This window comes from Plectropomus leopardus, chromosome 10 (genome assembly GCF_008729295.1).
Source record: "Plectropomus leopardus isolate mb chromosome 10, YSFRI_Pleo_2.0, whole genome shotgun sequence".
In the NCBI taxonomy this organism is placed as follows: Eukaryota; Metazoa; Chordata; class Actinopteri; order Perciformes; family Serranidae; genus Plectropomus; species Plectropomus leopardus.
In genome coordinates, this window is record NC_056472.1 from 5900418 (window position 1) to 5916546 (window position 16129).

The 16129-nt window shown below is 38.5% G+C and overlaps 1 protein-coding gene across 1 annotated transcript in view; it reads right to left on the minus strand.

Moving 5' to 3' along the window:
* The window catches only part of slc4a3 (solute carrier family 4 member 3), a 64956-nt gene extending 51136 nt beyond the window's left edge, over positions 1–13820 (minus strand). The window contains exons 1-2 of the mRNA XM_042494214.1: positions 13736–13820; positions 7810–8201 (exon numbers count right to left, since the gene is read on the minus strand). Of these exons, the coding sequence (XP_042350148.1) occupies positions 7810–7863 (54 nt within the window). The 5' untranslated portion in view covers positions 7864–8201; positions 13736–13820. The remainder of the gene's footprint in view (positions 1–7809; positions 8202–13735) is intronic.
* Between the last annotated feature and the right edge of the window lie 2309 nt (positions 13821–16129).

Consider the following 16129-nt stretch of genomic DNA (forward strand, 5'->3'; position numbering starts at 1 on the left):
TTTATAAAATAAAAGCATTAACCACAACTGCAAATCTTTTAAAACTGAATTCACCTTGACTAATAACCTCTTAAAAATGTCATGTCCTTCTATGCTTGAAAAGGGCATCTCTGTCCTACAATAACTCTGGAAAAATTGTCGAACATTGTTGAGTGCAGGCCATTTTGGTTACTTAATAACATCAATAGATCAAGTAACTGTATAACGTAAAATGAGCCACTTGTAGTGACAAACAAACATAGAACTGACACTGTGCTGCCTTGGCTCTACAGGGGTTTATACTGTAGCAACCCTCAGCTCATTGGTTTTACAGCCTGAACATAAAGTGTTCTAGTTGATTATCACACTACTGTTTTTAGCCTCAGGAAGCAGCTGTTCTTTTTGTGAAAAATCTCTGATTAACCCACTGTACACAACCTACAAAGCATCCAAAAGTAGCCAAAATAAGTTAGTAACTAGCTGTTGAAGATAGTGGAGCATTTAGCAGCTTAGGCGCCCTCAGGAGTTACTGGAAACCAAAGCTAAAAGATCTTGCATTCATCAAATAGCTAGAGACATGACTCGATCTGTGTCTTCTGTATATCTTCTGTGTAAATAAGCAACTGTTTTCTAACACAAAGCCATATCATATCATATCAAGTGGAAACAGACAACTTTTTAACTAATCCTCCCCAGAGTTTCTTAGTGGTATTTATTGCTGAAGAACTAGATCACTTTCTGTCTTCCTCTGAGCCTAGCAACGATCACTGTTTCCACAGTTAATTTGGCTGTTCCACCATTTGCCTCTTTTGGTACACAGATAGTGAGTTAATCCCCAGTAACTTACACCGGGCATAGATAGCTACTGGAGAAAAGGGCTGTCCTCTTTCGTTTTGGTTACACAATGGTTGATGCCCTTCCTAAGTGCTATAAATTCTTCATTTTCCCTGGAGGAACTGCATAGAAAAAGCAGGGATTATAGGGAACCAATCGAAACTATTCTATAGGTATTAAATGGCAACATTTATGCCATGATGCTAACCTAGACCAAGTGGACATTTGTGCCAAATTTAGAAAACTCCCTGAAGGTGTCCATGAGATATCACGTTAATGAGAATTAGAGGAATACAAGGTCACAATGACCTTGACCTTTGACAGTTAAAATCCAATCAGTCCATTGTCGAGTAAAAGTTAATGTTTTTGCCAAATTTGAAGAAATTCATTTAAGGTTTTCTTGAGCTGTCACATTAATGAAAATGAGAGGAAAAACAAGGTCACAGTGACCGTGATCTTTGACAGTAAAAATCTAATCAGTCCATTGTTGAGTCAAAGTGGACATTTGTGCCAAATTTGAGGAAACAACCTCGAAATATCAAGTTTATGAGAAGGAGATGAATACAAGGTCTCAGTGACCTTGACCTTTGACCATACAGATCTAATCCGTACTTTTATGAGTTGCAGTGGATATTTGTACCAAAATTAAAGAAATTCCCTGAGGGCTTTCTTGAGATATCGCAATCACCACATGTACACTGACAACCCAAGAACATAATGCCTTCAGACAAAGCTTTTGCTTGCGTGGAGTCATAAAACTTCTATTTCCACTTTAAAATATGATTACTTGGAGAGGGCAACGGAAAATGTGTACAAATAATTGAAAAAAATCAAAAGGAGTTCTCTCCGTCTTTATACTGAGCCAGACATCAGTCCTTAAGCCTCCAGGCTACAGTATGTTACAGTATGTCGCTGTATATATTTGTTTTTCTTCAGGCAGCCTATTATAGATTTTAAAATCCAGTGCCAGGCCGAGAGGATTGACAGTTGTGTAGGTAGTACTAGGGAGTCAGTTTAAAATGTGAAACACTCATTAAAATTCAGGCTGATAAAAAATAAATAAAGCAATCAGTGCGTTTGCATTTTCAGTCTACACTGCTTTCTGCTGCTTCCTGCTCTTTTTATTTAGCTATGTTTAAAAGCGCTTCCCACTCCCTTCATGCCTTCATCTCGGCCTCTTTGATTGAAGGAGCTGGCACACTTCCCAGACAAACAAATCACAACAACCAAATATCAGCATCGGTGTTTTGCTTCTCTGTTCACTGCGCAGCTAATGTTTATGAGCCATTATTTTTAAAATGTTTGCCTTATTACTAAATGAATATATTTGTTAATGAAAGAAAGCAAGTTTTCCTTAAATATGGTCCAACGAACATAAAATTTCCTCATCTACATGTCTGATCTGCAGTAGCAGCAGCACAGCAGATTTAGCAGTTTAGTGTATATATTCTGTATATCTGAGCAGTTTATTGAAGCATCATCTCTATACTTAATATTCAAACACATTTTCAGGTGCTTGATTCCAGTAAATGGAAATATTGTAGATTCTTGTTGGCCATTTTTTACATACATTTACCAACACTCAGCCTGATATATCTGGTGTTTTTGAAAACTTTGGGATCTCCGTCAGAATTATATATATATATACATACACACACACACACACACACAATGTAGAAAATCAGTATGTAATGTGTAATATCTTATATAGCCTGATTTTGAAAGTGCATTTCGTGTGCAGAGCGGTATAAGTGTGTGAGTAATTTGCACAAAAATAATAATAATGTAAAAAAAATCTATGTTGTGGCTAATAATTGACATGTCCTAGGCCGTGATAACCCCCCCCCCCCCCCCCCCCCCCCCCCCCAAAAAAAAAAAAATCTACTAAACATGTAGTAATGTAGTACATTGAAAGAAAATCTTTTTTTTTTTTCATCTAAAAACATAGTGGCATCATGACAAAAACCTGGCAATTAAAGGGCTAGAATTCTGAAAATTAATGAATATTTGATATTTATGGACTGATTATTTATGGTGAGTGAGTGAACACAGCTACTGAAAGTAGAAAATCATATTAATGTTTAATATTTTTTTAAGACTTGAGTCTGTGTAATTTAAAGCAGGCCCTAATAAAGCAGTAGTGAAGCTCAAAATGAGCAACTTGAAATGGTATAGTTAAATTCCAGCACCTATTGCTTCATCTATAATATGACCATTTTTAAACAAATTACTTACACAGTGTTGCCTTGAATTTGTAAAAAAACAAACAAAAAAAACTACAACAACAACTATTTTTTTTTGCAAGCCTGCATGGAAAAGGACAAACATATTAAACACCAGTCGTTGGAAGTACTGAGCACAACAACTGGATGATTGAGACTTGCATTATACTGCAACGGACGTTTCAAATAGTTTTGCTTTTGTCAAATGTGGTGCCCAATCAATCAATTAATCAGCGTTTTCTTCACAAATTCAAGGTGACACAGAATGACTAATGAATAGACCAACAGTCATTTTGTGGGTGAAGTATTCCTGTAAGATATACATGGGATGCAAAAACCACCACCAGCCATAGGAGGATCTCTACAAAAACTGCAGCCGATGGAAGCTGGCAGCAGCTGGTGATGTTTCTGTGGCAACCCAGACTCTGCAGGGCCAGATGAGTTTGCTTTAATATCCTCAATCCACGCACACGCACACACACACACACACACACACACACACAAACACACACATACCCTCACACCAAATCAGCTTTAAAAAAAGACAAGCTGGTCATAGTTCAGAGCGGCATCGATCAGCTATAAAAGGTAACGGCTCAAAGAGGCTGTTTTGTGTCTCTATGGATGCTCTGTGTGTTTGTGTGTGTGTCTGTGTGTGTGTGTGTGTGTTTTAAGTACAGAGTGCACAAGTAATTGAGGGTAGGAAATTGAAGGGGGTCCACTTATGTAGCCAAGCATTCAGCCCATTATTTCCTTCAAAGCAGTGTCACAATATGCTATGCACACTGTGGGTGACATGGCCCCCACTGTGCATAATGACACGTCACCTTCTTAGCTGGCAGAGCGTTTTCTCCCTGAGAACGCAGGCTAATCTGTATCACTTGAATAACAGATAGAAAGCATTCTGCCGTGCAGGACACAAACATTTTGCACAGACCCGTGTGTCAGTCCCTGTGTTGCAAAAAACTATTCAGTCTTGAAGGCATTTCAGAGCTCTTTTCACTTCAGATACTCATGCTACTTTATTTTAAAACCCTTAAAAGAAGAGTGCTTCTCTTAAATTATCTTGTGAATTTATTAGACCCCTTAAGGGCCGAGCTAACTAGATTTCTTACCAACAGACAGCAAGCTCAGAGACGTGGAGTTAATGACTAACAATAGCATGTGTGCCATCATGTTAGCGGTTAGCTCACCAGCTGTAATTTGCAAGCTCATCCTGCGACATTATCAAGCACTGAAAGAATGCTACAGTGGAAAAGTTAGACTGGAGCTCTTAAGAAAATGGACATGTGATGTGAGAGAGTGTCACTGTCAACGCTTGAGAGTTTGAAGGCCTACGCTACATGTTTTTTATACCAAGTTATGTGCACTGACTATGTAGAGCTGAGAATTATGTGCATATATACGATAGATGGATAGTAGATAAGGAGATGGGTAGATGAATAGATAGAAAGATGGATGGTAGATGGATAGATGTATAGATAGGTACACTAGGTAGATAGATAGATTTGTAGATACATAGATACTTAGATAAATACGTAGGTAGATATATAGATGGATATGTAGATAGATTGATACTTAATAGATAGATATATAGAGACACAGACAGATAAGTGGATGGATAGATAGATAGATACTTCATAATCCTTACAGAAAATTACTTTATACTGCAGCTACATTTACAAGTACAAAAGCTCAAATAAATTACTAAAGCAACCCAAATCATACTTAGAAAGCATTAAATACTCCCTATAATGTACTACTTCTAATGTGTTTTAATTTCCAGCCCTGTACAGTAGTGCAACAACATCAAAAGTGCCGTTTAAAGGAAAAGAATCAGGCTCTTTGTTTGACATTCATGATACACAAACAGTTTGAAAGGGCAGCGCTGGCCTGAGGGTAAGACGACAGTTACAGCCAAATGCCTCTGTTATAAATACCAGATCCAGCTGGGAAACTGCTCGATAAAGGGAGCAGGAAACGTCACATCCAATAAATATATATTGTGTTTCTGTTGTGCTTAAGCACACAGATTTTACCTGATCCACCAGCACTGCTCACTGGCATGTAATAGACAAGCGTTTTGGCAGCTGATTGGTTTGAAAATGTGAAATTATTGTTTTGCAGCTAAGAAATTACACAGGCGCAAAGCGTTTTTCTAGCTCTCTGTCAATAAAGATTATGAAGTCTTTTTCTCTCACTCCACATCTCAATCTTAAGCTTCCAGCCAGCATCAATGCCCGACTAAAAAGGCCACCTACTCTAGCTATAAAGGACTCTTTTACTGGCTCACTGAGAATGACTCTATTGTACAAGCTCACATAGTAACGCCGACGTCTACTACACATACATTGTCCACATTTCTGTCTCGAGAGATTTTTTTTTTTTGCACAACCCGCAGAGTCAAACTCTCTCCACTTCTCAGCAGTCTGCATTTGCATATCAATTTTTCCATCCTGGAGATGCCAGTCACTCTCTAAAATGAGAAATTTACCCCTCTTCATTTTCCTCACTTCTATATGTCATAATGCAAACTAACACCGCCAGCTGAAAAATACAAATTATATTATTTTTCTCACATCCAGCACCTTCCTTCAGGGTTGTCTGGAGGTGTAGGTGTTTTTATTTGTGCTTTAGAATTAAACCGCTGTGGAACAATCATAAAATAATACCTTATTTATCTGATAAACAGCTTTATTTTCATTAATGCTACAACCTCTGCTGCTGTCTCAGCCTCTAGAGCTGACCAGGACTTTCAAAGTTGTGTTTACAAACAGTAAGCAACAAATTTTTCAAAGTAGGAATAGTCTGACATTTTGGAACAAACAAAAAATGTCACTACTTAATCATCTAACTCAAGAGACATCTGTGTGAAATTTGATCATAATTAATGTATAAACTTTTGAGTTATGGCTGAAAACATGTTTTAGAGGTCACAGTGATCTTGATCTTTGACCAACAAATTCCAGTCAGTTCCTCCTTGTGTCGACGTGGATGTTTGTGCAAATTCCCTCATGGCCTTTTTGAGTTATCACAATGGACAAGACTAATACATAAGTAATAAACCAATGATTTGGATCTGCTATAAATGTAATACATTCTTTTTTTGGGCCATGCTACACCTTTCCACTAAGTGTCATGAAAATTTGGGTTATAATTTTTTCATGATCCTGCTGACACACAAACAAAGCGAGTGAAAACATAAACCAACAAGATGTATAAAAAGGAATACGCTCCTATTTAATGTATTCATCAATATATTTTTATGGAAAATCCATGAATGAAATACATCAACTCAAAACACGTGGCCCATGTTACCTTACCTGCCACAAGGGCTCTGCCACTGTTCTTAATCACTCAGGTGCTGAGGAGAGCTCTCAGGTCTAATTAGGGCAATTCAGATCAAACTGAAAGCTGTTGGCTTTTTCACAAGGTTATGTCAGTCAAAGCGCTGGGCGAATAGTTAACCCCCTGAGAGGGCTGCCGGCCAAAAGGCAACTGAATCTCTCCGGCTCAGAACAGACTAGCTCAGTGTTAAACAATAGAATAGCTTGTGATCTGTCTTTGCTTCTGAAATTTCATGATTGAGAAATTTTGACATTGGAAATGCAGAAGACTACTTAAAGTGTTGATGGTTTAGAATGGGATGATGGAATAATGTATGGTTTATTTAAAGATTTTTTTTGTATGTGTGTCACTCAAGGTATGTTTTCATTTTTTATATCTTCCTCATACAAGGGCAAGAAACACTTATATGGCTTTCACACCTGTAGTTTGCTTCATTTGGTCCGGGCCAAGGGGGAAAAAAGATAAATTGTTGCATTTTACCTCTGGCTCTGTTTGTGTTCACACTGACTTTTAACAAACGAACCAAGATGAGTAAACATGAGGCTCTACTGACTGACAGCTGACTGGACAGTTTTGGCATTTGTCATCCTGCTGACAGACGTTCATGCAGCACATTAATGCGTAGAGTGTTTATATTTATGTTCCTTGTTGTCGTAAAGAGCTCACAAAGAAATGATGAAACTGATTGTAAGTGCTTAGGCTGCCTATTAGGCAGCTATAATTAGATTGCAAATCGATTGCATGTTATCAGGGCAGCTGTGGGTGCGTAATGGCTTCGTTGTCACACATCACAGAAGAAAATCACAAAACTCTTATACATAAACTCTGCATAATGTTTGACTAGAGAGACGCCATAGAACAGGCATTTTACAGCAGCTGCTGGATGCTCTACAGAGACGCACGTCTGCGTTACCTGCTGCCAGGTCGTTAATCAGGTCCTTAAATGTGACAACTTCTGAGCGAGTTCTGCAGTGACACTGATGACAGAAAGACCAGTTAGAAGTTCCTGTTCCTTTGAAAAACTTCACCCAGCAGAGGCATCTGACTGTATTAATAACTAACAGTAACGTAAAAGCGCTGCCATGCTGGCCTTTATCAGATCAATGAGATAGCGGAAAGATCTCACGACCAGTGGATGGATTTATTATTGGTGTTTCTGTTGACATTATGCTAACATCACGTCTCATATCATAAATCCTGTGGTTGGTGCGTTTTTATTTCACACCACAAACAAACCACACCAGAGTCTCTTTGGAAGCGGGCGGAAGCCCACCTTTTCAGGTGGTCTGGGCCTGATTGTTCGGTTCGCATCAGACTGACAGCTTTCCGACCAGCCCAAACAAACCGTACTAACCGCACAAGCAAACCTGAGTTTGTTTTGACAGAATCCAATTGGGTAGGTGCTGCAGCACCCTTAAACTTTTACCTGTTGTAGGTTGATCAACACATCTATCTCCGGGGCATGACCTCCTGTAGCCATGGGGCCCGGCGTGCAGCCAGAGGGTGAGGAATAGCTCTATGAGGAGTGCAGGGGCCGGCAGGAAAGACGGCTAGTGTGGCTGGAGTAAAACCAGAGAGACTGGGGATGGAGCTGCTGTGGGGAGGGACGCGAGTACCCTGAAGGTAAAGGATGACGGGGTGCAGGGTCAGGTGTGGGTGTGGGAGTCGGGTGGGGTTAGTGCAGTTGGGAGAGGGGAGTAAGCAGGAGAGAGAAGGAGGGAAAAATGAGGTGCAAAGCAGCAGGAACTTGGAGGAGGACGGGGATCAGCCCTTCTCTTTCACGGCTGGGGATCCAGGAAGCCTTTGGGGTGGCATAACCTGCAGGACAGTGGACAGAAGAGACAAGTGAGGGACATATGGGCAACTGTTGGACAGTAACCAAGGACACATCATGTACTAACACCATAAATGATCAGTACATGCTGACAAATACACAAAGTGAATAGCTTTGTCAACCCTTGAAACCCTGAGCAAATTGTTGCTTTTTTTCCTTTAAAACATGAGGAAACTAGTAAAATGTGGTAAGAAAATGACCTGAAAGTTTATAAAACTAGGAAAATATTAATGTGCTAGGTGAAAATGTTCATATATTTAAAATCATGTTACAGAAAAAAAAATTATTTTCAAATTTTTAAGGATTTGGGGTTTTCTTGGTTTTTGTGTATTTATTTTTTTATTTTCTTGTTATTTATTTTTACTACTTCCCCACTAAGTTTTGGGCAATGTTCTGTCAAGTTGCTCGCTTTTGAAAGAAACCAGACCAATTTGCTCAGGTTTTAAAGGGTTAATAGTTATGTTCTCATGAAAATTCTTCACATGCTTGAGTGCATTTCTAATATTTCTGCAAGGTAAAATGTCAATTAATATGTTATTTTTATGCAAATACATTCAACAGTAGATTACATAACCAACCAAGCACCTTATTGTCATACTGTATATCACGACATTTCGTTACTGCTCACCACCCACATGATGGTATTTGTTTTTCTTTTATGAATAAATTCATGTCTTACATGTTCCCCATGGAGTTTTTATCAGCTGCCATGGCGATACAGAGGGCGTTGACATACAACAAGAGCCCCTGTCTGCACAGACTGGGGGGTGTTTCCTGTCCTCTGTGTGACATTTTTTCCCATTCTCCAGTGCCTCAACTGTTACATTTCTTCTCTTGTGATTTAGTGTTGGATTCAAAAAGTATTTCAATTCAATTTCAGTTAAATTTTATTTCTAAAGCCAAATTATCACAAATTTGCCTCAGAGGGCTTTAAAGGATGTGAAAGACAAACATTTAGCAGGCTTCATCCATATTGTTTCACCATGTGCAAAATTAGCATAGGTGAGAGCAATTTATTATTCTTAATTTCAAGACATTTTGTTTGTTAGGCATGTAGCAAATAGAACCAAAATAAGCACTCATTAATGAATGACCCCTACCGGGGCCGTAGCTACAGAGGCGACATCAGGGCGGACAGGAGGTCTCCAGGGGTGCCCCCCAGAAACATTTCAAAATTTATAACTCATTTCTGTTTTATTATTTTATTTATCATAAGTAAGTACATCAATACAGTATACCACACAAATACGCTATAAATGAAAGCTATAACTGTTTACAGAAATCACATATGCAATGCAGTATAATTGATTGACACTTTACTCAGACTTCATGTGGGCTATCTGGCAAATATGTGATTGAGACATTAATGTTATCTGAACATGTCTATAAGCACTAATATTGTTTTTCCCTAGGTGAATGTGTGGCTGTGTGGTACGTAATTTAGCTACGATAGCTGATGGTTGATTCATTTACACTCATAAATTGGCGATATACCACTCAAAGAGTAATTTGCTTGATGTAAGATACCTTTTCATGATTGTTATTATTTGTAGTTTGTTTTAAAAGTAAGTTTCTCATCAACTGATGGGAACATTATGGGATACAAAACTAGCCAGTGGAATATGCTCAGAATGTATGAGCTGTTTGCTAGCAAATGCACATAATGTATGCTAGTTAGCTCCTGATGATTAATGTCAACACTTCACTTAAAAATGAAAATACTAAGAAAGACATTTTCAGCCTATTCTAATTACTGCCTTGACTCTTACCAAAAAGCCTACATATGTCTAAATAAAGATACCAGACTGATATTTTTACTGCTAGAAGCAGCCTGAGGTGCGGCATCCTAAGTTGTTTTGGCATGTTTTAACATGGCTGGTATCGTGAGGCTGGAAAACTCCCAGTGAGCTACATTAAGGGGCCGTTTACATGGCAACGGTTGTTGTATGAGACATTAAACTTTTGTTGTGGTTTGGCCTTTCGTTTACATGACAACAGTGCTTTGGGGGCCTGAAAATGCAAACTTTTGAAATCGGGTCGCAGAGTGTAATCTTGTAACACAAATGTGCGTGGTTCCCTTTAATGGTGTGTCATTACAGAGTTACACCACCAACTGCTGGCCTGAAATGCATACTGCAGCGTTTTTGTTGTATTTGCAGATTCGTGAACGTAAGGATGGTATTGACTATGTTATCATATGAACACTTTTTTTTTTAAAATGCAAAGGAAAGACTTTTCTGTTTTTAGTAGGGCTATTCTCGTCTAACCATGGCATAAGTCATAGTCTTTGTTGTAGAAGTAACTATGTCACCATAATCGTTGCACAGATAGTCCCAATTTAAGATGGTGTTGTTTGGTTCTTTGGTGACTTTGCGACATATTATCATCTAATATGTTAGCCAACATTCGTGCATGAAAATGAAATGATGAAGTTTTGGACAGTTTAACTAGATGACTTTTAAGTCCGGCTAAATTGGACCCTGGTTCGTGTTTTGCCCCTTGGTGCGATTCATTTGGCCTGCATGAACACAGTAAACTGGTGCTAACCAAAACAACTGCACCAAGACCCTTGAGAGGAGATGGTCTTCATCCAGTTCCAAATAAACCCTGGACAGTTGGTTTGTGGTGAGAGTCTGATCTAACCTCAATCACACCCAACAACCAGGTGTACTCAACATGTTTTGTGTTTAATGGCTCTTGTAGCCAAGTGTGCTTTACATTTGGTAGCAGCTCGTGTGAATTCTCTCACATAGTTTGTAGTGGTGCATTTTGGTTCACCTTTCTTTGTGTGAAAAGAAACCGAAACAGGAGAACAATTAGAAACTGTGGGTGTGAAAACGCCCTTAGACTCTAATTAAGAGTTGAAGTGTTTTATTCAGTCTTTTCAATTTCTGTTTTTTGATTGAATGAGTTATTGTGGAGAATGTGTAAGCTCTACTTGTCTTGAAGATAAAATGAACCCAGATCCTACCAGATTTCATGTCCTTAACATTCAGTAACAAAGCCTGCTACTTAGGTCATCTTACTTCTCACTCAGTCAATCAGTCTAATGTGAAAACCACAGTAGCGCACACGCTCATAAACAAACAAGAGAAGGCACCTTGGGACCGCTTAATTGTCTTCATGATGCCAAAATAGACGCTGATGATTATTTTGGTTTTCACGTGGAGGAAAACAGGTGCCTCTCATCCATGTAAACATGCCAAGGATTGTTGGTCTGCAATTATTCTGGGCAGTGTGGGAGAGGGCGAGCCAGACCAAAGCCATTTATCACTGCCATTTTCTTCAGTAAAGGTTCAGTCACTCACAGTTCATCGCCAAAATTTTAGTCAGTTGGCAGAGCTTCCATTTTTCCACGGATTGTGAATATCCCATATGTATATGGAAATACAAGAATCTGAAGCCCTTGTGATCCCTGATCACAAAGTTGAAAAAGTGTATCCAAAACACATAAGACTCAAGTAGGCGTGAGCAATATGGCCCAAAATGTTATCATGATAAAAAATGTCCATATCAGTTGATATCAGTAATTATCACAAAGAATGTCAAGTCATTATTTCTATCAAGTTCAGAAGCAGATTTTTGCTCTGGCTCCAGCCAGATGTATGATTGTGGTTCAAACATCATTATTGTCAGAACAAGTCAAACTCTTGCTAACATTTCACAAATCTGAAGTAGATTCAAAATAATTAGAATCAAAATATTGACAATAAATGGTGTAAGTATTCAAAGCAAACTTCATTCTGGTTAGCATTATGTCAAACACTGTGGAAACAGCTCAAAACATTTAAAGCGTTAAAGTTGATAATGTAAACCAAAGAAATTAAAAGTCTCAGCTGTTGTCAGTGTTTTGTGTACAAGTTTAAAGGCACATTCTGTGATTTCTGCTGTTTAACAATCAAATAATAAAAAACTTTTTTTAGGATACTTTAATGACCTCTCATATGACACTAGCATCAGATCTTTCAAAGCAACTGCCATTGCTGGTTAAAGTTTAGGCAGAAATCATGTTCATGGACCGGCAAGTTTAAAGTTTTCATCATTTTACTTTTATTCATGTCATTTCATTCTAATGAAATGGCTAAGAGTAATATCAGCTTAAGTTAACTTGCTAACTTAGCATTAGCATTAGATGAGTTGACCACTTGTACAGCTACTGTAGCTAACGCTTTGTGATGAATTCAATTGTGGGGTAGCCTATCGTCGTTATCCATGGTTAAAACAATCACTTTGAGTTTGGTGAATGTTGTTGCAACTTTATAATGATGCTTGGCCGTTAGCTTGGTGGCAAATCCTGTCTGTATTCCCCACATTTTCTTCTTCTGTTTGATGGTGTGTGGCAACTAGCATTTAAGTTAGCACTAGCATATAAGTTGCATTAGCGTCCCTGTATGTTTGGGTGGTTTAATTTTATTGAACGTTTATCAAACGCATGTGAAAATTTCTATTAAGGAAAATTTTATCAAGACTATAATAATTATAGCACCCAGTCTTAAACTCAAGCAAACATCAGCTTATGTAACATGCAACATTTTCTCATCCCAACTCTTCACATATCACCACTGGACAACAGTGAACTTTAGCGTCTACATATCACACTCTAGGTGTCCTCCTGCTTTTGGCATACCATGATGCTGAAACAAATGCCAGGATGCCAACAAAAGCACATTGTTAGGATTAGATGATGATAATATGACAAGCTAGAGAGTCCCTGTAGTGCGGACAGAATGAGTTGTGGATGGGTCCAACAAACTCCGGACTTTCACTCGGGCGCCTGCTGTTCATTATTCATGTGAATGGTAGCCAAACCATGCTTTTTTTTCTGCAGCTAACTGCATGCTTTTGTTGCGCAACAAAATAATTTTAAAAACAAAGTGTATTCTGAGACTGTGCATGTAGCAAGCAGAAACTGTACATTTCCTGTAAATATGCAAGTGTATTTTTCAAAAGACACAATGCAGAAAACAAGCATAAATAATCACACTGTCGCAGAACATCAACAACAGATGCAGGATGGTACTTAGCGTCTCATATTTAGATGTGAAGGTCCATTGACAAATCGGCGGTATTTGACAAGTTGGGATGAAAAATGTTGGAACATTAAATACTGTGGAAATAAAGACGTCATGGGAATTGATGGAATATTACTGATAAATCCCAAATGAACCATTATGTTTGGAGCTGCTGTCTTCCCACTGTCACAATACGAGCTCTACATCTGTCTCAGTTTTATTCAGCTGACTCATTTGCTCCCTCTGAGACATTTCCAGCTGCCTCGTAGCTCACATTACCCACAAGGCGCTGCACAAATAAAAGTATGAGATTAGTATGCAGAATTGCACTTTGGCAATTATTTTGCACAATGTGGCGTTATTACACTGTGCTGCATTTCCAGGAACAATAGCTCAATATGGCTAACCTTAACTCTTCTGAGAAACTCACACCTTTTAAATAACTACAGAAGAATTAATGCCATTTGAATATGTTATGGGGAAATATACCCCCTACATATTCCTACCTTCCATTGTGTCTGGAGGGTCTGTGTGTCATCCTGATTGGCCACCAGTGGAGTGTGTAGCGACCTTGGCCAAAGCTGACACAGCTCCTGCCCACCACCACCTAACTCACGGCTCCAGTAATATCAAATGTCCCACCCCCTTCATACCAGCTGTGTAATCAGAGAGCTCTGAATGGCTGGTCCTTTGAATGTGTGAAGGGGACGCTGACGTGTGTGAGCGACAGACATTGATAGTGTTGTGGTAGGGGGGGGCTGGAGCAGCTGAGGATTGCCAGCAGACCCAACAAAAAGGGAAACAAAACCTCTAGTAACTGACAAGGTGATAATACAAATGATATGAGGGTTACTCGGGACAGACCTCCTTAGGATAATCAACCAAATATTTCACTGCAGAAAATAAATACTGGCCCAAATGTTCGGTCATATGGACAAGAGGGCAGCACACTCACCACCTGATCCTCAACTTTCACTCACCAAAAAACACTGAACACTAAAGGTATTGCTGATATAGGAATGACTGCGTCATAAAAATATACAATAAATGAAGATGGCAAATTTTACATATGGATTTTTGTAAAACAAAAAAAAAGTGTGTAGGTAATAACAATAAACAGAGATATTACATATACAGACACAGTAATTATATAACTAATGGCTAACAAATGTGACCATTATTCTTATGATTACTACACATGAATGCAACTTGTTTGCTAGATGAGAAAGGTAAAAAGATGTGTTTAGAAACAGACATTTGATTTGATCTCAAGCTAATAAAAATAGTTTATAATAAAATAATAAAATATACAATAAAGAAATATCACAAAAAGCCAATAACAATTTCCCAAATCCCTGAGTAATGTCATTCTTTTGTTGTTTTGTTGACCAGCTGTCAAAGACCTTAAGATATTCAGGTTATTATTGAGTGAAAAAAGAAGAAACAGCGAATTTGCACAAGTGAGAAGCTAGAAGCTGGAAATGTTGTCATTTTTATTTGAAAAATGCCTGAAATGATTAACTGATTACTAAAATAGTGTCATAATCTTTTCCTGTTAATAGGCTAAAAAATGTATTGCAGTGTTCCTCGAGGAATTAAAATTTATGTGTGGCTGTAGTTAATGGCGAGGTGGTTAGGCTGGTATTATCTTGTACGTGTGTCCCCTTTTTTAGTATTCTGTGTATCTGTGTGTATCTTAATTTGGATGTTCTTGCAGATCTTTGAATGCAGCTCAGGAGGAGTTATTAATGTGGTCTTTTTCCCTCAGCAGCAGTTTGTGGGGTTTTCGGTCCCAGGTTAAATAATGATTGATTAGAGCTGACCAAATCAATAGGTGACAGGAGAGGCTGCTAGAGAGGCGAGTGAAAGCAAACTTTTAGACCCAGCACAAGGAACGATTAAGTTTAACTTTCACCGTGCCTAACGTTCTGCTGCTCCGTCTGTACCCAGAGTATGCTCTGTGCTCCCAGAGCAGGGTACAGTGAATAACTGAGCGGTATATGTATTCCAATATTGCTCCCATTGAATGGTCCAACACTAAATATAAGATATATATAAGATATATATAATAAATACATAAAATAGTATATAAAATAAATACATGGCAGCAGATCTTTTAATTGTGGCAGGCTGCCCCGAATAAATGAATGTGAATGAATGAATTAATGAATTGCTAATCCCACTAGTGTTCTGTTACCTTACTTTAGCTTTTGTCTAAACTACTAGTTGTCTAGGTTACAGGTAGTGCGTTCTTAGCAGGCTTGCTAATGTCAGCTACAGATAAATCTACATAACAGCTGGTTTTGTGCAGAGTTTTCTGGTATTGAACCCAGTCATTGCATAGTGAGGTACTGGTCGCTTGGTGCAGTTGCAGAAGCTAACCTTAAGCTAGCTGTCAATGGCCTCTAAATCCCTCTGAACTGCTGCCTGGCTGCTAGAAACAAAATGTCTCACTTTTTCTACTTTTGTTAAGGCAGTTTAAATGACCTCTGCTGAGTAATGAAAATGAAGTAACAACACTTTGTGTAATGGGTTATTTATTTATAGTTTTCGAGGATGTTAGCATTGTCATTGTGTGTATTAGCATGTTGACATTAGCATTAGCTCAAAGGCTTCTACCGTGGTTTTAAACGATACATTTCCATGCTGTTGATCCAATAAACAAAATTCAGCTGACATCCATAGCATTTGTTTGGTGGCATAGATGTCACAGATAACTCAAGAACAAATGAATGTGTCGGAAACACTGAACTGACAAACTTTTACAGCTTTGTTAAGTTTGTTTGCTTAAGTGATTAAAACCTCTTCCACGGTGTGGGGATGCTGGAATCCACGGCAAACATTACTGTCGTTCAGAGGCTGTGCTGAGGGTTAAATAATGCTAAAAAATGGTACTGACA